Genomic DNA, 23,829 nt, shown 5'->3' with positions numbered 1-23,829 from the left:
CTGTCTTAGCAACAACAACAACGACAACAAACCACGACATTCTCTCGGATCCATAAAAACACCACCGCACACTTACCAATGCATTCATCGTTATCATTACTAATAGTAATAGTATCACTTGTAGCAGTAGTATTACTATTTGTATTAGTAGTATTACTATTAGTAGTATTACTATTAGTAGTATTACTATTAGTAGTAGTATTACTATTAGTAGTATTAGTAGTAGTAGTATTACTATTAGTAGTAGTATTAGTAGTATTACTATTAGTAGTATTAGTAGTATTATTAATATTAGTAGTATTAGTAGTAGTATTACTATTAGTAGTATTAGTAGTAGTATTACTATTAGTAGTAGTATTAGTAGTATTACTATTAGTAGTATTAGTAGTAGTATTACTATTTGTAGTATTAGTAGTAGTATTACTATTAGTAGTATTATGGCTTCGCACAGTCGGCACACTCAACGCCCTGTATAAATCAATATTATTTATATATAAAATTGGAAAATGTGTGAAAAAGACGCTGCCACACACACGGCGGGTGTGTGTGGTCCTGGCTCTTGCCAGTGGCGTCACGGGATCTTTAACGTCCACTCTTGAGTCAAAGCGGATTGCGCGTGGTACATTTATTGTTGTTGTTGTTGATGTTGTTGTTGTTGTTGTTGCTGACATTAACCAGGGCGGCCGCCCGCCCGCGTCGAAAACCGCCCACGTCTTGGAAGGCGCCGCTGGGGCGCGCCACCACCAGTGTTGTGCCACGCGTCGCTCCACCGCTGGATGAGTGACACCAGCGGGCCGCCCTGTCAAGTGTACTGCGGCGTAGTATCACCCCCCCCCCCTCCACCCCGTCACGTTGACTCCACGCGCCCTCCTCTCGGCCCCGTCCCGGAACGACGTCAAAGACTCCGTGACGGCCTTCCCAAGAGCCGAGGCCGTCGCGTGCCCGTCTAAGGGACTTGCGGGTTTCCTCAATTAGACAACAAAAATTCATCATTTACACCGCAGATGTTGAGTGAATGTTCGTGTGGCACCAATCATCGCCCCCCACGACCGCGAAGCACTTGGCAGGACCCTCACAAAGAGGGTCACGAGACTCTCACCGATGCTCTCATGGGTAAAGAAGCGGAATACAAATCACGATAATGATGGTACCAACACGTTTCCATCTGCCACAAAGGCAGTTTTACGATGAATGTCGCCACGAAGGGGTTTAATGAACGTTGACGCTTCTGAACGTGGCCACGTGGCCACGTTTAATCGCAGCTGCCCGCAGGCCAGAGCCGAACCAAGTTTACTGACAGTGGAAGTGCTGCAGTTATAGTTTACAGACCCTTGTCCACTGCTGGATGAGGGCCTCCCTCTCGGCGGCTTTCGGCAATGGGAGTTTTGTTTTTTTGTGGGACCATACTTCACCACACTGGTCAGTCGCTTCATCAGTAGGGTGGCCCGTTTTGACTTCGTGTCACGCGCCTCGTCCAAAGCCACGTGGTGGCAGTGCCTTTCGTGAAGTTTCTAAACAGTTTGAGAGGCATCATCATTATTGTTGCTACGAGCGGTATAATTACCATGGGCGTGTTCAACGAGATTCCCCGTGACCCGTGCCACCCTCTCAGAAATAAACCCTCGACTAAAAGCCATGGTCGAAGTCGTTAATTCATTCCGCGAGATGGGAGTGGCTTTTTCTGGGGGGGTGGAATTCAGTGCCCGGAGCTGTGTGGGCAAACCACATTTCCAGCTCGCTCTGTCTCTGTTCTTTGCCAGGGAACCCCCCCCCACCCCAGATTATCCGCCACCGCCTTCTCAGGGAGCTAGCAAGCAGTCCAGTGTGTTGTGACCAGGGTCCGATTGACCCATAGAATAATAAGGCCCTCATATGTTAACTACCTCGCCTGGTATACAGGAGGTCGTGGGTTCGATCCCGACCCTGACGCCTGCTGCTGTATATTTGGAGTTTGAGTCTCTCTCTCTCTCATCAATCATCATGGTGGCCAGGATATGTTAACTACCTCGCCTGGTATACAGGAGGTCGTGGGATCGATCCCGAGCCTGACGTCTGCTGCTGTATATTTGCAGTTTGCGTGCCTCTCTCTCCCTCTCCCCGTGGTCACGTGGATTTTTTCCTCCGGGTCCCCCCCCCCTCCACATTTAAAATCAACATCACGTGTTCAGAGTGTTTGGCCGATGTACATGTCCACGCGATGATGACGACAAGCCACTTCGATGAGCTATCATTGGTGATAGCCAGGTCGCTTCTGAAAACAAGGGCTATTATACAGCTCAGTGGGGCATTACCTGGTAAAATAACAAAAACGTCGTTTAGTTTTCATGATACAGCACTATGGACTTATGTGCAGAGACAGACATACAAGTGCACGTGCAGTATGTGTGCACTGTTGATGAAGGAGGCGTTTGTCTTGTGGGCTATTCGACAAGGTTCCGAAGGCCACAGAAGCCAGCCGGGTCACGCGGTGGCCACGGCTGGAGCCTGCTGCGATGTTGGACGCGTCCAATACGAGGTGGCCGCACATCCCAGTGTGGCAGGACCCTCCTTAAAGCGGCCTTGAGACTCTAAGAGATCCCCGGTGAGGGGCTTCTTTGGGTCAAATTTGAATGTGCTTTTTATGTTTTATTTTTATTTTATTATTTCCCTTCTACGCGACTTTACCAAAAGATCCAAGAATATGAATCCCTGCTGCAGTCACGAAAGCTTTAAATCGAAATTTAAAACTGAATGTGCTCTGAAGAAGGGGCATTGCCCGAAACGTCGCGGCGTTGTCTTAACTTGCGTTATAAGACCACGCAGAAGCGTTGCTAATGAACGTGTTGAGTATTTATACATGTGTAGTGGCATCGGTCTCCCTCGTGTGAACCACCACCACCACACATCTTACATAAGAAGTGTTGATTTCGTCAGCCACAAACCGGAGCCTCGCATTTCACAGCGAGGCCGCAGGGTGCGTGCTGAGAGTGGATCACACACGACGAGGTTTCGCAGTGGAGCCACCAGCTTCAAACTGAGCCGCGCGGTTGAGCCACCCGTGTCACAGTGGAGCCCCAAGGTGGACCCACGCGTTTCACTGTGGAGCCACCAACTTCAGAGTGAGCCACAGTGGAGCCACCAGCTTCAGAGTGAGCCACAGTGGAGCCACCAGCTTCAGAGTGAGCCAGAGTGGAGCCACCAGCTTCAGAGTGAGCCAGAGTGGAGCCACCAGCTTCAGAGTGAGCCAGAGTGAGCCATAGTGGGGCCACAGTGGAGCCACGGTGTAACCACGTGGAGCCGAGTGGAGTCGCTCCGCGCATGCCTCGCGGCTCACAGTGGTGGCTCGTCTCCAACATTTCACAACCCCGCCCTTGCAGCAGCGACTCGCCCTCCCGAGACGCGGGAGACGACACGGGCAGAGCGAGGAGGCGGGCGGGAGAGAGAGAGGGCGAGAGAGACAAAGGCGGTCGAGGGGAGACGCGGGAGAGGCGAGCGGAGGGAGCGAGAGCGTCGCGGGAAATCGCGGACAACAGGATTCGCGGCCATCGAGAATAAACAATGCAGGTGAGGAGAGTGGAGTGGGGTGGCAGACAAAGGGGGGAGACACGTGGCGTCTGGGATGAGGGAGTGTGTGTGTGTATGATGTGTGTGTGTGTGATGTGTGTGTGTGTGATGTGTGTGTGGGTGATGTGTGTGTGTGTGATGTGTGTGTGTGTGATGTGTGTGTGTGTGATGTGTGTGTGTGTGATGTGTGTGATGTGTGTGTGTGTGATGTGTGTGTGTGTGATGTGTGTGTGTGTGATGTGTGTGTGTGTGTGATGTGTGTGTGTGTGTGATGTGTGTGTGTGTGTGATGTGTGTGTGTGATGTGTGTGTGTGATGTGTGTGTGTGATGTGTGTGTGTGATGTGTGTGTGTGATGTGTGTGTGTGATGTGTGTGTGTGATGTGTGTGTGTGTGTGATGTGTGTGTGTGATGTGTGTGTGTGATGTGTGTGTGTGATGTGTGTGTGTGATGTGTGTGTGTGATGTGTGTGTGTGATGTGTGTGTGTGATGTGTGTGTGTGATGTGTGTGTGTGATGTGTGTGTGTGATGTGTGTGTGTGATGTGTGTGTGTGTGTGATGTGTGATGTGTGTGTGTGTGATGTGTGTGTGTGATGTGTGTGTGTGTGATGTGTGTGTGTGTGATGTGTGTGTGTGTATGATGTGTGCGTGTGATGTGTGTGATGTGGGTGTGTGTATGATGTGTGTATGATGTGTGTGTGTATGATGTATGTGTGAGTGTATGATGTATGTGTGGGTGTATGTGTGTGTGTGGTTGACTGAGTGTGTGTGGTTGACTGAGTGTGTGGTTGACTGTGTGTGGTTGAGTGTGTGTGTGGATTACTGTGTGTGTGTGTGGTTGAGTGAGTGTGTGTGTGGTTGACTGAGTGTGTGGTTGACTGAGTGTGTGGTTGACTGTGTGTGATTGACTGAGTGTGTGTGTGGTTGACTGAGTGTGTGTGTGGTTGAGTGAGTGTGTGTGTGGTTGAGTGAGTGTGTGTGTGGTTGAGTGAGTGTGTGTGTGATTGACTGAGTGTGTGTGTGTGGTTGAGTGTGTGTGTGTGGTTGAGTGAGTGTGTGTGTGATTGACTGAGTGTGTGTGTGTGGTTGACTGTGTGTGTGTGGTTGACTGTGTGTGGTTGACTGTGTTCTTGTGAAGCGCTATGAACCCTGCGACCCGAGTTCACTTCGCGCTCACGGCCATCAACATTGACGATTATATAAACCGGTCCTAGGCCACCCCTAGGTCGACTCGGCCTCAAATGAGTACCCGATGCGGTGTGTAAACATCGCCACTGGGGAGACAAAGGCGGCCGGGCGCGGTGTTGGCCAACCCACGCACCCCCACCCCCCACCCCTCACATAACAGACGCCACTCGCTAACGGCACTTGCCCCGGCAGCGCGCCAAGGCTACACGGGGCCTCTTTGTCCTTGGCGGCTCGTGGGCAGCGTGGGGGGGGGGGAGTCCACGACGCCACGTGGAATGGCGGCGTCTTGACGGTCGTGAGGCCTTCAGCCAGCAGTGGAGAGATCGTGGCTGACGATGTCGACGATCACGACAAATAGCGTGAAATGAATTCTTTGGTTCTTTCGGTTAAGTCACGTCTAAAGATAAAATAATAAATTAAATAATAGCATATTACGACGTTTCGATTGCAACACAAGCAATCATCATGCAATCGAAACGTCGTAATATGGTATTATTTAATTTATTATTTTATCTTTAGACGTGACTTAACCGAAAGAACGAAAGAATAATTCCTGCAGTCACGAAAGCTCCAAAATTAAGCGTGAAATGAAACCCTACGGAGAGCAAATGTTGTCGTGGCTCTCGCACTCCGCTGAGCGTGAGCCACACGCGACTTCTACTTTAAGATGCACTGAGTGATATGTAATCTCACAATGTCCCATTATACATCTCACGATGTTCATTCATTCCTTAGGCGGCATTCGGGAATGAATGGATGAATGCCGGCAACGTTTAATGGGCGCAGTCGCCAGTCACGTGACCTTCGCGCGTGGATGTTCCAAGAAATGCCGCCCACACAGCAATGAGTCTGGGTTTCTGTGTGAGTGTGAGTTTCTGGGTCTCTGTGTGAGTCTGCGGGTCTCTGTGTGAGTCTGGTGTTTCTGTGTGAGTCTGTGGGTCTCTGTGTGAGTCTGGGGGTCTCTGTGTGAGTCTGTGGGTCTCTGTGTGAGTCTGTGAGTCTGTGGGTCTCTGTGTGAGTCTGTGGGTCTCTGTGTGAGTCTGGATCTCTCTGTGAGTCTGTGGGTCTCTGTGAGTCTCTGGGTCTCTGTGTGAGTCTGTGGGTCTCTGTGTGAGTCTGTGGGTCGCTGTGTGAGTCTGGATCTCTGTGTGAGTCTGTGGGTCTCTGTGAGTCTCTGGGTCTCTGTGTGAGTCTGTGGGTCTCTGTGTGAGTCTGTGGGTCTCTGTGTGAGTCTGTGGGTCTCTGTGAGTCTGCGGGTCTCTGTGCGAGTCTGCGGGTCGCTGTGTGAGTCTGTGGGTCGCTGTGTGAGTCTGGATCTCTGTGTGAGTCTGTGGGTCTCTGTGAGTCTCTGGGTCTCTGTGTGAGTCTGTGGGTCTCTGTGTGAGTCTGGTAATTCTGTGGGTCTCTGTGTGAGTCTGGGGGTCTCTGTGTGAGTCTGTGGGTCTCTGTGTGAGTCTGTGAGTCTGTGGGTCTCTGTGTGAGTCTGTGGGTCTCTGTGTGAGTCTGGATCTCTGTGTGAGTCTGTGGGTCTCTGTGAGTCTCTGGGTCTCTGTGTGAGTCTGTGGGTCTCTGTGTGAGTCTGTGGGTCGCTGTGTGAGTCTGGATCTCTGTGTGAGTCTGTGGGTCTCTGTGAGTCTCTGGGTCTCTGTGTGAGTCTGTGGGTCTCTGTGTGAGTCTGTGGGTCTCTGTGTGAGTCTGTGGGTCTCTGTGAGTCTGCGGGTCTTTGTGCGAGTCTGCGGGTCGCTGTGTGAGTCTGGGTCTCTGTGCGAGTCTTGAGTCTCTGTGAGTCTGCGGGTCTCTGTGCGAGTCTGCGGGTCTCTGTGTGAGTCTGTGAATCTCTGTGCGAGTCTGCGGGTCGCTGTGTGAGTCTGGGTCTCTGTGCGAGTCTTGAGTCTCTGTGAGTCTGCGGGTCTCTGTGCGAGTCTGCGGGTCGCTGTGCGGCTCTATGAATCCCAGGGGCGTCTTCCCCGCACCTTCTCTCCGCAGAGCTCCCAGCAGTTTGTGCGCCAGGCGCTGGCGTCGCGATGGCGATTCCGACCCCTGCCGCTCAAGCCTCTGACTCCGGTGCCCAGGTACGGCGCTCGCCCCCCCCCCCCCCGCTGCCCTCGGCTCTCCCGGAGAGCCAGGGGTGGCTCGGAGCCGTGGGGCCGGCGAGATTCACGATGAATGAGCACGAGCGGAGATGTTAACTCCCTCGCCTTGTATGCAGGAAGTCGGGGGTTCGTATATTTGGAGTTTGCGTGTCTCTCTCTCTCCCCCCGTGGCCGTGTGGATTTTTCTCCGGGTCCCTCCGGTTTCTTTCTCCACGTTTAAAATCGACACCACCACGCGTTCAGAGTATGTGGCTACTGCTAGAAATGTCCACGTGATGATGATGATGCTAAGCCACTTCGTTCAGCTACCATTTGTGATAGCCAGGTCGCTTATGGAAAAGCTCAGTAATGATGATGTCAAGTCGTAACGCTTCCGCCGACGCCGCCACCACCGCACGGTACCCGCTCATCGGTCTCGTAGAGAGAGGACGACTCGGAGAGAGGGTGACTCGTACAGAGAGAGAGAACGACTCAGAGAGAGGGTGACTCGTAGAGAGAGAGGACGACTCGGAAAGAGGGTGACTCGTACAGAGAGAGAGGACGACTCGGAGAGAGGGTGACTCATAGAGAGAGAGAACGACTCGGAGAGAGGGTGACTCGTAGAGAGAGAGAGGACGACTCGGAGAGAGGGTGACTCGTAGAGAGAGAGAGGACGACTCGGAGAGAGGGTGACTCGTAGAGCGAGAGGACGACTCAAAGAGGGTGACTCGTAGAGAGAGAGGACGACTCGGAGAGAGGGTGACTCGTAGAGAGAAAGGACGACTCGGAGGCACCAGGAGGTGGAACCACAGACGCGGAGTGGGAAGGCAGCAGGAGCCACGCAGTGAGGAGCTGGCACTGCCAACAGTTCCCCACCAAGCTCTGCGGTCCTCTATGTATAAAGGTGTTTCAGCCAATTACATGTGTATGTATGTATGGATGTTGAACGTCTTTCGCACCGTACGTAGCCAACCGTGGCTAATCGGAGGTGCAGGGGAAGGACAACAAACTAAACACAACAAGCAGTTCGAGAGAAATTAGTATTGTCCATCTAGATGGTGATGATGATTTAAAAGTGCATAGCTTCCAGTGACTTCCTAATATCAGAAGGAAGAACGTTCCAGACGGCCTGAGAAGCGCATCTGAAGGCGCGCGATGCGGTGACCGCCGTCCTGGGAGTGGTGCGGAGGGTGGTGTGGGTGGAGACTGCGTCCCACGTCGCTGTTGTCATTGTTGTTGTTGTTGTCATTGTTGTTGTTGTTGTCCTCCCTTGCGTACGGCCTGTCCCTGCTCCAGCGACATCGAGGTGTCCCGCGCCCAGACGCCGAAGGCGGCGGACCTCTTGGCGCAGGAGGTGGGGCTGCTGCCGGGCGAGGTGGAGGCCTACGGACGCTGCAAGGCCAAGGTGTCTCTGTCCACTCTGCACCGGCTGCGGCACCAGCCCGACGGCAAATACGTGGTGGTCACCAGGTAGGGAGGGGCCGTCGGTGGCCAGGAGATGTTAACTACCTCGCCTGGTATGCAGGAGGTCGTGGGTTCAATCCCGACCCTGACGCCTACTGCTGTGTATGTGGAATTTGCGTCTCTCTCTCTCTCTCTCGCTCCCCGTGGTCGCGTCGATTTTTCTGCGGGTCCTCCGGTTTTTCCCTCCACATTTAGAATCAACGACGTGCGTTTAGATTATTTGGCTGCTGTATAGTTCCACATGAGCTGTCGTTGTTGATAGCCAGGCCGCTTCTGAAAAAGAGCGACATATGGCTCAGTGGGCCTCGCCTGGTCAACAAAAGAAAACTGTTTAGTTTTAGGAGGGCCGCTTGCCGGGCCGGCTGGCCACGCCGGTTTGGCGGCGGGAATCTCCGCGGCGTCGTCGTCTTCGTCGTCGTCACGGCGACGCGAACGTCGTTGTCGCCCGCAGCATCACCCCGACGCCGCTGGGCGAGGGCAAGAGCACGAGCGCGGTGGGGCTGGCGCAGGCGCTCTCCTCGCAGCTGCACCTCAACACCTTCGCCTGCGTGCGACAGCCCTCGCAGGGACCCACGTTCGGCATCAAAGGTGGCGCGCGGGCGAATGTCTCGGAGGGCGTGGGGGGTGTGGGGGGAGGGGCGTGGGGGGAGGGGTGTGGCGTGGTTGGCATAGGGCCTGGCGAAGCCACACTTTGGAAGTTGTCGTCACGGTGTTGCTCTGACGCTTCGCTGGGAGTCTCGTCAATCGGCCCGGAGGGCGCCGAGTCTTCGCAGTCGGGGGAGCGACGATCGCCGCTGCCGCTGCGCCCGATCCCGGCGGGTTGTCCAGCGGCATCACCTTTTCCAAACAGTCAACGAATCTGCAGCGTGACGCCGGCGCGGGATCTTTAACGTCCGCCGCGAAGCGGACGATGCTTGGCATTCTTACAGTCGGCACGCAGCGCAGCATTAACCGGGGCGGCCCACTGTCTTTAACAGTCGGTGGTTGTTGCGCTGTTAGTACCGTCCGCCTTCCTCCAGCCCCGGCGGTGGGCACGGCTACCCGGGGCACTGTCGCCTCTTGTGCGGTGCGCTGGGTGGTCACGTGATCGCGGCGTCTCGCTCTGTCCCCGTGCCAGGGGGCGCGGCCGGAGGAGGCTACTCCCAGGTCATCCCCATGGAGGAGGTGAGCTCACGCACCGCGTCATCGGCACCATCCTCGTCGTCGTCGTCGTCGTCGCACGATAGCGTGCGTGACGCGGGCCCCGGTGTGTGAGGGATTAAATGGGAGGGACGAGCTGCCCCCCAATTTCCCCCCCGCAAACCTCTTCCTTGCCCAGTGCCTGTAGGCCCCGGTGCAGTTGCACCGCCTGCACACTGCTCGATAGCCGCCACGCCGCCGCCGGGACGAGACGCGAGGCCGCGGGAAAGAGAGATTATTCATCGTCCAATTCGCGCGCGACAGCCGACAGATGAGAACGATGCATTCATGAGAGGTCGGTAGAAGGGCGACAGGGAAACAGCTACGTGCAGACGAGACTCTCTGGGCAGGAGAGGGCGGTGATGTCGCTCTATGGGGTGGGCGGAACGTGGCAGGAGAGCGACAGGGTGCGGCGCTCTCCTGCCACAGCGATGTCTCAGTGATGTCTCAGTGATGTCTCAGCAATGTTTCATTCCCTGGAATTTTACAATAAATCACAAATGGCTCTCGTCTCAGGCAGCGTGCTCAGTGAAGCGTCGTGAATAATAAAAAAAATCTATCAATATTTAAAGTGGGATCGTGGAGAGGGCTCTCTGCAGGCCTCGCGAGTGGAAGGCTCGCGGTCGTCCCCCTCCTGCTCCGGGAAGGGGGGGGGGGGCGTGGAGGAGGTCGACGCAGATTCACGCGGACGCAGCGGCACATCAAGGCGACGGTTCGATTCACGTCGCCCGCCCGCCATGTCCCGTCCGCAGTTCAACCTGCACCTGACGGGCGACATCCACGCCATCACGGCGGCCAACAACCTGCTGGCCGCCGCCATCGACGCGCGCATCTTCCACGAGAGCACGCAGACGGACAAGGTGAGCACGCCGGGGCGGCTGCACCAGCCACGGGCCGGGAATACAACTCTTGGGGTTGCTGGGCTCTCCGGCAGAGTGCAGCGCGCGGATCGCTGGCGCCGCAGCCGTCACGACACGGGACAAAGGTAGAGGCAAAGATTCTGCCCCCCACCTCCCAAGAACAGAATAGGACAGAATAGGACAGAATAGGACAGAATAGGACAGAATAGGAGAGAATAGGAGAGAATAGGAGAGAATAGGACAGAATAGGACAGAATAGGACAGAATAGGACAGGATAGGACAGGATAGGACAGAATAGGAGAGAATAGGACAGGATAGGACAGAATAGGACAGAATAGGACAGAATAGGACAGAATAGGAGAGAATAGGAGAGAATAGGACAGGATAGGAGAGAATAGGACAGAATAGGAGAGGACAGGAGAGGATAGGAGAGGATGTGTATGATTTTGGTTTTGTTGCGGGAAGAGTCGCGTTTCTCCCGTGGGCGCTGCGGCGTGCGGAAGATCGATCTGACGCGCCGCTACCGACACGCCGCTACCGACGTGCACCACCGACGTGCACCGTCGGAACCGCAGCGGAGTCGTATTCCTCCGGCTCGTCCGCTGGTTCGCGCGCCACTTTGCCCGGCGTAGATCCAACCGGCGGCGCGTCCCTCCCGTGCGTCTCCTGTCGGTGGTAAATTCCACATTCCCACGACGAGGGATCCCCCCTCTCTCCGACCAGGAGCGGCGCGATCGCGAGCGGCGCCCGTGCCGGCCGGCGTTGGCTGCCGCTGCGACGACGGCCACGCTGACCGCCCTCCCCGCTGCCCCCCCCCCTCCCCAGGCTCTCTACAACCGCCTCGTTCCGCTGCTCAACGGGGTTCGTCGTTTCGCGCCGATCCAAATCCAGCGTCTCAAGGTACGCTCCCGGCGGAGGCGGTGATGGGGACGAGGATGGGGGCGGCGCGTCTCTGTTGCCCATGAAGCAGCAACTGTTACTCTTCACCCGTGCGCGTTGCCGCCAGTTGCCATCAGTTAACGTCTGAGCTGCAATTCGAGTTGACGCGTTAGTTGACCTGTGGGTTGTCGCGTTAGTTTACCTGTGGGTTGTCGAGTGAGTTGACGCGTGAGTTGATGCGTGAGTTTCTGTGTGAATTGCCGAGTGAGTTGCCGCGTAAGTTGCCGTGTGAATTGCCGAGTGAGTTGCCGAGTGAGTTGCCGAGTGAGTTGACGCGTGAGTTGATGCGCGAGTTGCCGTGTGAATTGCCGAGTGAGTTGCCAAGTGAGTTGCCGAGTGAGTTGCCGAGTGAGTTTCCGAGTGAGTTGAAACGTGAGTTGACGCGTGAGTTGCCGTGTGAATTGCCAAGTGAGTTTCCGAGTGAGTTTCCGAGTGAGTTGATGCGCGAGTTGCCGCGTGAGTTGACGCGTGAGTCGACGTTTGACAGAAACTGGGCATCTGCAAAACGGAGGCCGACTCTCTGACGAGCGAGGAGGTGACCCGGTTCGCTCGCCTGGACATTGACCCCGACACGGTGACCTGGAATAGAGGTCAGAGGTCATACTCCTGCAGTGCCGCTGCACACACGCGCGTGTCCGTGTGCGTGCGCGAGGAGCGGTGGTGCAGCGGTTAGCGCGCTGCACTACGAACCCGGCGACCCGAGTTCGATTCCCGCTCACGCCCAACGCCGGTGACAATTATCAGATCCGGTCCTAAGCCTTCCCTAGGTCAGCCTCAAATGAATACCTGATGCGGTGTGTAAACATCACCACCGGGGAGACAAAGGTGGCCGGGCGTGGTGCTAGCCACGTCCGTACCTCCTCGTGTACCAGAGTGCCGGCCTTCATAGGTGCTGCTCGCTAACAGCACTTGCCCCAACAGCCCCTGAACACTATGCGGGGGGTCTTTGTCTTTGTGTGCACGAGCCATGCACCAACTCACTCCTCTCCTACCCGGCCAAGCGAAGACTCGGCAGGGTTCTTAGCCACGGTTCAGTTCCTGCGGTGTAGTCCGTGCACCTGCTTGCTTGATTGCTTATGACGTGTGTGTGCGTGTTGTTGTTGTGTGCGTGTGTGCGTGTGTGTGTGTGCGTGTGTGTGTTGTTGTTGTGTGCGTGTGTGTGTGTGCGTGTGTATGTGCGTGTGTGTATGTGTTGTTTTTGTTGTGTGTGCGTGTTGTTGTTGTGTGTGTATGCGTGTGTGTGTGCGTGTTGTTGTTGTTGTGTGCGTGTGTTTGCATTCAGTCCTGGACACAAACGACCGGTACCTGCGCAAAGTGACCGTCGGGCAGTCTCCTACCGAGAAAGGGCACTCAAGAGAGGTGCGTCTGTTAAGGCTATATGGGGCATCTTTGTCTTTGTGTGCGTGTGCAGTGACTGATGGGGAGTGGTGGTGCAGTGGTTAGCACTACCAACCCGCTCAAACCCGAGTTTGATTCTCACTTACGGCCAACACCGGTGACGATTATCTGAACCGGTTCTCTGGGCCTCCGCTAGGTCTACTTAGCCTGAAATTAATATCTCGCGGAGACAAAGGCGGCCGGTCGTGGTGCTGGCAACCGCCCCTTCGTGTGCCGTGCCGGCCTTCGTAGGCGCTGCTACTCGCTGACGGCACTCCTAGAGGCTACACGGTGGGAATCGGTGGCAGAGATGCGTATGGTGGTAGTGGTGGTAGTGGTGGTAGTGGTGTGTGTGGTGGTAGTGGTGTGTGGTGGTAGTGGTGTGCGGTGGTAGTGGTAGGTGAAGTGGTAGTGGGGTGTGGTGGTAGTGGTGGTAGTGGTGGTAGTGGTGGGTGTGGTGGTAGTGGTGGGTGTGGTGGGTGTGGTGGGTGGTGGTAGTGGTGGATGGTGGTAGTGGTGTTTGTGGTGGTAGTGGTGTGTGTGGTGGTTGTGGTGTTTGTGGTGGTAGTGGTGTGTGTGGTGGTTGTGGTGTTTGTGGTGGTAGTGGTGTTTGTGGTGGTAGTGGTGGGTGTGGTGGTAGTGGTGGGTGGTGGTAGTGGTGTGCGGTGGTAGTGGTGGGTGTAGTGGTAGTGGGGTGTGGTGGTAGTGGTGGTAGTGGTGGGTGTGGTGGGTGTGGTGGGTGGTGGTAGTGGTGGATGGTGGTAGTGGTGTTTGTGGTGGTAGTGGTGTGTGTGGTGGTTGTGGTGTTTGTGGTGGTAGTGGTGTGTGTGGTGGTTGTGGTGTTTGTGGTGGTAGTGGTGTTTGTGGTGGTAGTGGTGGTAGTGGTGGGTGTGGTGGTAGTGGTGGGTGTGGTGGTAGTGGTGGGTGGTGGTAGTGGTGTGCGGTGGTAGTGGTGGGTGGTGGTAGTGGTGTGCGGTGGTAGTGGTGGGTGTAGTGGTAGTGGGGTGTGGTGGTAGTGGTGGTAGTGGTGGGTGTGGTGGGTGTGGTAGTAGTGGTGGGTGTGGTGGTAGTGGTGGGTGGTGGTAGTGGTGGATGGTGGTATTGGTGTTTGTGGTGGTAGTGGTGTTTGTGGTGGTAGTGGTGTTTGTGGTGGTAGTGGTGTTTGTGGTGGTAGTGGTGTGTGTGGTGGTTGTGGTGTGTGCGGAGCGCCGGGCGGCTAGAACACAGCAAGTTGGCACAGTAGGGGGCACAGGTTGTACATCGGCCACTCATCTCAGTGAAACCATGGCAGCTGCTGGGTCTGTCCCGTGACCTCCTGCCATCGGGCATTCGACACTTCACGTGGCCTCAAAGTGCATTTACCCTGGCACAAGCGCCGTGGTGACGTCACCGCCACTTAGTGGTGAACGACGGTTGTTGTTGTTGTTGTGTGTGGGAGTACCGGTCTTTGTGGCGGTGTACGTGTTGATTGCAGCGCGAGCGGTAGTGTAGCGGTCAGCGCAACTCGCTATCGAACCCGGCGACCCGGGTTCGATTCCCGCTCGCGGCCAACACCGGTGACGTTATTTGAACCGGTCAGCCCATGGCACCTGCTGACCTCCTGCCAGCGGCGAGAGCCTCAGACACGTCACGTGTCGAAGGCTCTCGGCCGCTCGTCGTAACTCGGAGCGGAACGCGACGACCCCTTGACCCCCCCCAACCCCGCGTGCCGCGCCGCAGACCCAGTTCGACATCGCGGTGGCGAGCGAGATCATGGCGATCCTGGCCCTCGCCGGCGGCCTGGGCGACATGCGCGAGCGCCTGGCGCGCATGGTGGTGGCGACGAGCCGCAGCGGGGAGCCCGTCACCGCCGAGGACCTGGTGCGACGACGCAATCGCGGCGACCCTGCGCGGTGACTAACACGGCAACTAACACGGCGACTAACACGGCAACTAACACGGCGACTAACACGGCAACTAACACGGCGACTAACACGGCGACTAACACGGCGACTAACACGGCAACTAACACGGCGACTAACACGGCAACTAACACGGCAACTAACACGGCGACTAACACGGCGACTAACACGGCGACTAACACGGCGACTAACACGGCGACTAACACGGCAACTAACGCGGCAACTAACGCGGCAACTAACGCGGCAACTAACATGGCAACTAACGCGTCAACTAACGCGGCAACTTGTACAGGGACTCACGCTGCAACTAACAACAGTTGCTGCTGCTGCTGCTTCACCGGCAATGGAGGCACGACACCCGGCAGAGCCACAGACGGCGCCGCCTTCCCGCTCGTCATGGCAATGTGGAATTCTCACTTGGGGGATGGGAAGGGGGGTGGGGTCGGGGGGAGCACACGAGCCAATCAAACATGAGCAGTCCCTTGAACCCCAAATAGCCAACGATTCAATCATTCGCGAGTACTCGCCCTGACCAACTCGCCAGTCGGACGTGAGCACTCGCCCTTTCTCGAGCCCTGACCAACTAGCCAATCAGAGGTGAGCACTCGCGAGCCCTGACCAACTAGCCAATCGGATGCAAGTACTGGTCCTATCTCTAGCCCTGATCAATTAACCAATCAAGCACGTCCTATCCCCTCGGCTGCAGCTCCTCCGCACGGAAATCGCCGCTTCGTTTTCACTTTACATCCGCGGCGTTTTCTCGCCCCCCGCGCCCCCCGCGCCTCCCGCCCCCTTACAGAGTCCCGATAGCCCCCCACACTCGTAGAACGGTGGCGCCGCCTCGACCCTCGCGCTCCGCTTACTGGACAGTCCGTGAAGTAGAGCTTCACAGCTCGTCGGATTCCACGCGTCCGCCTGTGTCACCGCCGCCGCCGCCGCCGTTGTTGTTGTTGTTGCTGCTGCTGCAGGGGGTGAGCGGGGCCCTGGCGGTGCTCATGAAGGAGGCCATCAAACCCAACCTCATGCAGACGCTGGAGGTGAGGCCCGCAGCGAAAGGCTCGCCGGGTCCCAGGACAAACGCCGCCTCGTTGGAGACACAAACAACAACACCGCCCCTCCTCCTCCTGCCTGTCACATGCCTCCTCGAAGACACTTACAGAACAATCAGGACATCAGCGGCCGATATGCTCCCCACACTACGGACCGCACAGTGAACCCATGGGGGGACATGGAGATACATAGAGATCCATAGAGATACATAGAGACCCATAGAGATACATAGAGATGATTAAAGACACAGGCACAGCAGTGAGACTGTGGCCATACAACCCACACTGCGGACCCCACAGTGAACCCATAGAGACACATGGAGATACACAGAGACACATGGAGATACATAGAGACCCATAGAGATACATAGAGACACATGGAGATACACAGAGACACGTAGAGATACATAGAGATGATTAAAGACACAGGCACAGTGAACCCACTGGGGTCTGCGCTCATTCAACAGTGGAGGAGGAAGAGCGACACGACACCAACTCTCTCCTCTCTCTCTCTCGCTGCTGAAGCCCTCTCGTTGTGGCCAGCTTCAGTCCTAGACATTGGCATCTGCCCTCTGATCGACAACATAACGACAAGTCGTTATATACATAACGACAAGTCGTTATGTTGGCTGAGAAAACTCGACGAGGTACGTTTGATTAAAAACGTCGCTATGTAGTCTCTGCCGTGCCGGATGTGCGTACAAGGCAAGAGCCTGCTGCTGCTGCTGCTGCTGCTGTCTTTGTTGTTGTTCGTTGGGGGGAGTTTTGCGTCTCTTGTCCGACGACGCGCGTCTGCGGCCTCCGCAGGGAAGCCCGGTGTTCGTTCACGCGGGCCCCTTTGCCAACATCGCCCACGGCAACTCCTCGGTGCTGGCCGACAAGATCGCCCTCAAGCTGGTGGGAGAGCAGGGCTTCGTGGGTACGCTCTTAACAACTGCCCTCTGCTGCCCACAACCCCCCCGTAGCCTATAACACCTGCTGACGCACAGTGGTGACCCATCCACGCGCCACCCGGTCTCAACTCCACCTTGGCGTCTGAGAGGCGATGGGACCGGGCAGTGCACCCCGAGCGGTTTGGTCTTAGGCCTACAAGCACTAACCAGCGTCGAAACCTAAACTAAAAATAGATTTTTTTATTTTACCGGTTATGACCAACTGAGCTACGTAGCTTTTGCCTATAATCAATTATAGCTCAACGAAGCAGCTCATCATGGTGTGGACATTTTTAGCAGCCAAATACTCTAAATGCCTTGTGATGTTGAGTCTAAATGTGGAAGGAAAAACCGGAGGGCCCGGAGAAAAATCCACGCGACCACGGGGAGAGACACGCAAACTCCAAACACGCAGCAGGCGTCGGGGTCGGGATCGAACCCACGAGGTTGTTAACATCTCCCAGCCACCGTGGCGCCCGTTCCCGTCCGCGCCCTGCCCGGCGCTCGCGTGCTTGGCGATTGCTCGAGTCGGGGCAGGCGCCGCTCAAACGGCGACACAAAAAACGCCGATTCGTCGACCGACGCTTGCGTCCGCCACCCCCTCGTGTCCAGGCTCGGTCGGCTCGGTCCCCGGCCGGCGGTGTGCGAGGTACGCGGGGGCCGGGGGTGGGGTGTGGGCGTGCGAATGAGTTCACCCCGGTAATTCCTTCCCATTCCCGGCCCCGGCGACTGTCGACCTCGCTTACAGGATCGTCGCTTCCCGTCACACTTTTTTTTTATTTTCTTCCGCGGCAGTGACGGAGGCCGGCTTCGGAGCCGACATCGGGCTCGAGAAATTCTTCAACATCAAGTGCCGCCTGTCGGGCCTGTGCCCCGACGCCGTGGTGCTGGTGGTCACCGTGCGGGCCCTCAAGATGCACGGCGGAGGCCCCAAGGTACCCAGCACGGGGTCGCCGCGGTGACCGGCGGCGGAAGAGTTTGATTTGACTGAAGGCGTCGATTGGTTAATTCGGTTATTTATCGATCATGTGCCTGGTTGTCATGGTAACGGTCGCCACTTAACTTTCCTCAGGTGACTGTTGGTGCCCCGCTGCCTAAGGAGTACACGGAGGAGGTACGGTGACAACGAACAATCCACGGCTCCTCCACACGGAGTCCCGGTGTGTCCCAGACTGCCTGTTTGTCTGACTGTCTGTGTGTGTCAGACTGTTTGGCTGTCTGTACGTGTCTATCAGACTGTCTGGCTGTCTGTGAATCTGAATGTTTGTCGAGCTGTCTGTCTGCATGTCTGACTGTCTGTGTGTCTGTCTGGCTGTCTGTGCTTGTCAGACTGTCTGTGTGTGTCTGACTGACTGTCTGTCTGTCTGCATGTCTGACTGACCGTCTGTCTGTCTGTGTGCCTATCCGTTTGTCCGCCTGCTGTATTTTCGGAGCGACGTTGCTATGAGCGTAGTCCAAACTGAGTTCATATTTTCGGTGTTAATCAAAAACAAAAACCTTTAACGCCACGCGATCTTTAACGTCCGCGTTGGCATTTCGACGGCGAGTACACACCGCCGCGGTATTAACCGGGGCGGCCCGCGCCGGGGTCCGAACCGCGAACGCCCGCCACGAGCGGCGTCACCCCCCCGCCCCCCACCCTCACCCCCCACCCCCCCCCGCCCCCCCACCCCCCCCCGCCCCCCACCCTCACCCCCCCCTCCGCCCCCACCCCGTTGCGCTGGCTCTGTCTGCAGGGCCTGGATCTGCTCGAGCGTGGATGCGCCAACCTCGTCAAGCACCTGCAGATCGCTCAGCTGTTCGGAGTGCCAGTGGTGGTCGCCATCAACGAGTTCACGTGAGCGGACGGGCGGCATGGCGTGTGGGTGTCTACGCGTGTGGGTGTCTACACGTGTGGGTGTCTACGTGTGTGCGTGTGTCTACGTGTGTGCGTGTGGGTGTCTACGCGTGTGCGCGTGTGTGGCCACCCACCCCCTCGTGTGCCACAGTGCCGGCCTTCCCAGGTGCCGCTACTCTCTACTAACGCCACTAACGCGTGCGACCTCCGCCTGTGCGCGCGCGTGCAGCACGGACACGCCGCGCGAGACCGCCCTGCTCGTCTCCGCGGCCCTGCGCGCTGGCGCCGCGGCCGCGCTGCGCTGCGCCGCGTGGCGCGCCGGCGGGGAGGGCGCGGCGGCCCTGGCCCAGGCCGTGGTGGAGGCGGCGCAGCGGCCGCGGGGCCGCCCCCGCCTGCTCTACGAGCTGCAGGTGACGCGAAGGCAAAGGTCGCCCCCCCCGTGCGTAGCCTCTAGCGGAGCGTCGGGGCAAGTGCCGTTCGTGGCGAGTAGCGGCGCCGTGTGGCGCGCGATGGGGTTGGTGGACCGCCTTTGTCTCCCCGGCGCCGATGTTTTACCCACCGCGCCAAGTACTCGCGCGCACATGTATACGCACACCTAAACGCACGTACACGTACTAAGGCAAAGCTACCCCGTGTAGCCTCAGCCGGCATGGCACACGAGGGGGTGAGGGTGGCCAGCACCACCCCCGGCCGCCTTTGTCTTTCTAGTGACGATGTTTACACACCGCTCCACACACGAGCGCACATATGCACACTTGCGCCATCGCACGCTACGTAGCACGTTCGGCTACGTAGGGTGAGAAAGAAGTTCAACATACATAATCGTCTGTGGCTGAGTCGACACGCGCACACATTGTGACGTACCGTCTGGCCTGGCGCAGCTGCCCGTGGAGGAGAAGATCCGCGTCATCGCACAAAAGGTGTACGGCGCAGACGACATCTGCCTCTCGGAGGAGGCTCGCAGGAAGATCGACCTCTACACCAAGCAGGTAGGGCATGGCTGGCGTGCATGTGTACCGTGTGTACAGCTGGTGGTGCGTGTGCACTGTGTGTACAGCTGGTGTGCTAGCGTGTGCACTGTGTGTACAGCTGGTGGGCTAGCGTGTGCACTGTGTGTACAGCTGGTGGGCTAGCGTGTGTACTGTGTGTACAGCTGGTGGGCTAGCGTGTGTACTGTGTGTACAGCTGGTGGGCTAGCGTGTGCACTGTGTGTACAGCTGGTGGGCTAGCGTGTGTACTGTGTGTACAGCTGGTGGGCTAGCGTGTGCACTGTGTGTACAGCTGGTGGGCTAGCATGTGTACTGTGTGTACAGCTGGTGGGCTAGCGTGTGCACTGTGTGTACAGCTGGTGGACTAGCATGTGCACTGTGTGTACAGCTGGTGGGCTAGCGTGTGCACTGTGTGTACAGCTGGTGGGCTAGCGTGTTCACTGTGTGTACAGCTGGTGTGCTAGCGTGTGCACTGTGTGTACAGCTGGTGTGCTAGCGTGTGCACTGTGTGTACAGCTGGTGGGCTAGCGTGTGCACTGTGTGTACAGCTGGTGGGCTAGCGTGTGCACTGTGTGTACAGCTGGTGGGCTAGCGTGTGTACTGTGTGTACAGCTGGTGGGCTAGCGTGTTCACTGTGTGTACAGCTGGTGGGCTAGCGTGTGCACTGTGTGTACAGCTGGTGGGCTAGCGTGTGCACTGTGTGTACAGCTGGTGGGCTAGCGTGTTCACTGTGTGTACAGCTGGTGGGCTAGCGTGTGCACTGTGTGTACAGCTGGTGGGCTAGCGTGTGTACTGTGTGTACAGCTGGTGGGCTAGCGTGTGCACTGTGTGTACAGCTGGTGGGCTAGCATGTGTACTGTGTGTACAGCTGGTGGGCTAGCGTGTGCACTGTGTGTACAGCTGGTGGGCTAGCGTGTGCACTGTGTACAGCTGGTGGGCTAGCGTGTGCAAACGCCCGTTGGTAACCATCACAGAGCCCATGCACTTGGATGATTTTTCTTCCCTGTTTTTAATATGCGCGAGTCTCCTTGTCCGCGTGCGTTGCGGGAGTGTAGCGGTGGTGTGGCGGTAGTGTAGCGGGTAGTGTAGCGGTGGTGTAGCGGTAGTGTAGCGGTGGTGTGGCGGTGGTGTGGCAGTGGTGTAGCGGCGGTGTAGCGGTAGTGTAGCGGTGGTGTGGCGGTGGTGTGGCGGTGGTGTAGCGGTAGTGTAGCGGTGGTGTAGCGGCGGTGTAGCGGTGGTGTGGCGGTGGTGTAGCGGTAGTGTAGCGGCGGTGTAGCGGTAGTGTAGCGGTGGTGTAGCGGTGGTGTAGCGGTAGTGTAGCGGTAGTGTGGCGGTGGTGTGGCGGGAGTGTAGCGGTGGTGTAGCGGTAGTGTAGCGGGTAGTGTAGCGGTGGTGTAGCGGTAGTGTAGCGGTAGTGTGGCGGTGGTGTGGCGGGAGTGTAGCGGTGGTGTAGCGGTAGTGTAGCGGGTAGTGTAGCGGTGGTGTGGCGGTGGTGTAGCGGTAGTGTAGCGGGTAGTGTAGCGGTGGTGTAGCGGTGGTGTAGCGGTAGTGTAGCGGGTAGTGTAGCGGTGGTGTAGCGGTGGTGTAGCGGTAGTGTAGCGGGTAGTGTAGCGGTGGTGTAGCGGTGGTGTAGCGGTGGTGTAGCGGTGGTGTAGCGGTAGTGTAGCGGGTAGTGTAGCGGCGGTGTAGCGGCGGTGTAGCGGTGGTGTAGCGGTGGTGTAGCGGTGGTGTAGCGGTGGTGTAGCGGTAGTGTAGCGGGTAGTGTAGCGGTGGTGTAGCGGTGGTGTAGCGGTGGTGTAGCGGTGGTGTAGCGGTAGTGTAGCGGGTAGTGTAGCGGCGGTGTAGCGGCGGTGTAGCGGTGGTGTAGCGGTGGTGTAGCGGTGGTGTAGCGGTGGTGTAGCGGTAGTGTAGCGGGTAGTGTAGCGGCGGTGTAGCGGTAGTGTAGCGGTGGCGTAGCGGCAGTGGAGGAGTTTGCGCGCTGCACGACGAACCCGGCGACTCGAGTTCGATTCCCGCTCACGGCCAACACCGGTGACGATTATCTGAACCGGTCCTGGGCATCCCCTAGGTCGACTCGGCCTCAAATGAGTACCCGGCGCGGTGTGCGAACGTCGCCACCCGGGGAGACAAAGGCCGCCGGGTGCGGTGCTGGCCACCCTCGTGCACCGTGCCGGCCTTCGCAGGCGCGACTAACGGCACTTGCCCCTACAAGTCTGTTAAGGCTACACGGGCGATCTTCGTCTTTGTGTTTCCCCAGGGCTTTGCCGAGCTGCCCATCTGCATGGCCAAGACGCACCTGTCGCTGTCTCACCGGCCCGAGCTGAAGGGCGTCCCCAAGGGGTTCGTGCTGCCCATCAGCGACGTGCGAGCCAGCGTGGGGGCCGGCTTCCTCTACCCGCTCGTCGGCACCGTGAGGGCACACGCGCAACACGTGTTCATGCACACACACACGTGTTCACGCACGCATACACACACACGCAGACACGCGCTCACAAAAACGAAAGACAAATATCCACCTTATAGCCGCGGCAGACTATCGCGGCAGACTGAGCGCCTCTGAAGGCCGAGGGGGTGGGTGGCCAACACCACGCCAGGCCCCAACAGTCTGTTGAGGCGAAACGGCGGATGTTTGTCTGTGGTTAGCACGCTGCACTACGAACCCGATTCCTGCTCACGACCAACATCAGTGACGATTATCTGAACTGGTCCTGGGCCTCCCCTAGGTCGACTCAGCCTCAGATTAGTACCTGGTGCTGTGTAAACATCGCCACTAGGGAGACAAAAGCGGCCGAGCGTAGTGCTGGCCGATCATAGGCGCTCGCTAACAGCACTTGCCCCTACAGTCTGTTCAGGCTACACGGGGGATCTTTGTCTTTGGTGATGCTGGTGGTGGTGATGGTGATGCTGGTGGTGGTGATGGTGATGCTGGTGGTGGTGATGATGATGATGATTGTTGTCTGTGTGTGTGTTGTGCAGATGACCACCATGCCTGGGCTGCCGGTGAGGCCATGCTTCTACGACATCGACCTCGACCCGGACACGGAGGAGATCCGCGGCATTTTCTAACTGCACCCGTCATGGCCGACGGCACCACGTGACACCACGTGACACCCCACGTGACACCACGTGACACCCCACGTGACACCACGTGACACCCCACGTGACACCCCACGTGACACCACGTGACACCCCACGTGACACCACGTGACGCCACGTGACACCACGTGACACCCTGCGTGCGACCCGTGGGACCGTCGCCGGCGGTTCCGTGCGTTGTTATCGATTCGGTTTTCACGTCGTTTGAATTTGTCTGCCTGGTTTGTTTTGTCCGACTCGTTTTTAATATCCCGTCTCATTGGTGTGGTCCATTCCATTTGCTCTACCTCGTTAGCGCCGTCTCATCCGCGCTGTCTCCAGTTCCCCGTCTCGTCTGCACCGTGTGTGTCTCCTGCCAGGTCCACATTGTGCCCTTTGCGTGTTGCGTTCTTCTGCCGGCAAAGGCTCCCCCCCCCCCCCCCCACGTTTACCAGCGCGGGGGGGGGGGGGGGCCGCACGGCGTCGCCGTCAACGCCGACGGAGCCCGGGGTCAGCGCGTCGGACCCCCCCCCCCACCCACCCCGATTGTCGCCGTTCGGAATCCAGCAGCCGCCCCGGTGACCACCGCGGTGGTGCGATAACCACGACGATAACCACGAAGATAACCACGAAGAGAACCACGATAACCACGACACCGCCACGCGCCGTCTCCTTCACGCTGAGCGTCGTCTGCAGGGACCCGGCCCGGTTGGCACCGCGCGCACGGAAATCGTCGCACCCCCCCCCGTCAGTCGTCCAAACGCGACTCACCCCGCTGCCTTGAGTTCTCACCACCTGGGTGAACAAAACAAACTCGCAACACGTCGTCGCTTCCTCGCTCGCTCGACCCTCGCTCGCTCGCTCGACCTTCGCCCGCTTGACCCTCTCGCTCCCTCGCTCGCTTGTACCTCGCTGGACCCTCCGCCAGACTCGGCGTTCCCCACGCGCGGCCGCCCGGCTCTGAGCCGGACCCACCCCCCACCCGTGCCGCTCTCACTCTCATCTCCGGATCATTCACAAGACCGTCGAAACAAACACGGGCCCGCTGTTAATTGCCGTGTTCATGCACCACGGCACGGCCGGGCACATTCACTCTGCGGTGTGTCGAGTTTTGTGTCCAACTCGGACCCACATCTCACGGAGTGCTCCTTGCCGATGAACATCTGGGCAGTTCACCAGCAGTGGTTCATGCGTAGCCTGACTGCTGATAAGACACCGATTGTCGAAACCGGTCGAGATCTCTGCTCGTGTTGAACCGACGCTGTTGTAATAAACCAAAATCACTCCCAGAAGGAAAGGCCGATGGGAAGTGCAAAATAATAATGGTTTTGATTTTGGTGTTCCTGCATTATTTACGAATGTGTTTAAGTTTATATTTATAATAACTTCATTGTGCTTGTGCACCACTGCCAACGCAACACCTTG

At 57.4% G+C, this 23,829-nt stretch overlaps 1 protein-coding gene across 2 annotated transcripts; it reads left to right on the top strand.

Moving 5' to 3' along the window:
• The first annotated feature begins 2,957 nt into the window (after positions 1 to 2,957).
• Positions 2,958 to 23,702, top strand: LOC144949046 (monofunctional C1-tetrahydrofolate synthase, mitochondrial-like). 2 transcript variants are annotated; one of them, XM_078878844.1, is made up of 19 exons: positions 2,958 to 3,543; positions 6,716 to 6,801; positions 8,098 to 8,271; positions 8,717 to 8,853; positions 9,383 to 9,429; positions 10,197 to 10,304; positions 11,131 to 11,205; positions 11,732 to 11,834; positions 12,527 to 12,603; positions 14,341 to 14,481; positions 15,491 to 15,559; positions 16,379 to 16,490; positions 17,299 to 17,438; positions 17,576 to 17,617; positions 18,240 to 18,340; positions 18,570 to 18,750; positions 19,222 to 19,329; positions 21,587 to 21,739; positions 22,306 to 23,702. In XM_078878844.1, the coding sequence occupies exons 1-19, from the start codon at positions 3,538 to 3,540 to the stop codon at positions 22,393 to 22,395; spliced, it is 1,950 nt and encodes a 649-aa protein (XP_078734970.1). In that variant the 5' UTR covers positions 2,958 to 3,537; the 3' UTR covers positions 22,396 to 23,702. The 2 variants fall into 2 exon arrangements, with proteins under 2 accessions (XP_078734970.1, XP_078734971.1); XM_078878845.1 differs by lacking the exon at positions 11,732 to 11,834.
• The last annotated feature ends 127 nt before the right edge of the window (positions 23,703 to 23,829 follow it).

The sequence above is a fragment of the Lampetra fluviatilis genome, chromosome 52, assembly GCF_964198595.1.
Source record: "Lampetra fluviatilis chromosome 52, kcLamFluv1.1, whole genome shotgun sequence".
Taxonomy (NCBI): Eukaryota; Metazoa; Chordata; class Hyperoartia; order Petromyzontiformes; family Petromyzontidae; genus Lampetra; species Lampetra fluviatilis.
The sequence above is the reverse complement of the archived record's forward strand: the minus strand, read 5'-3'. Positions and strand labels throughout refer to the sequence as shown.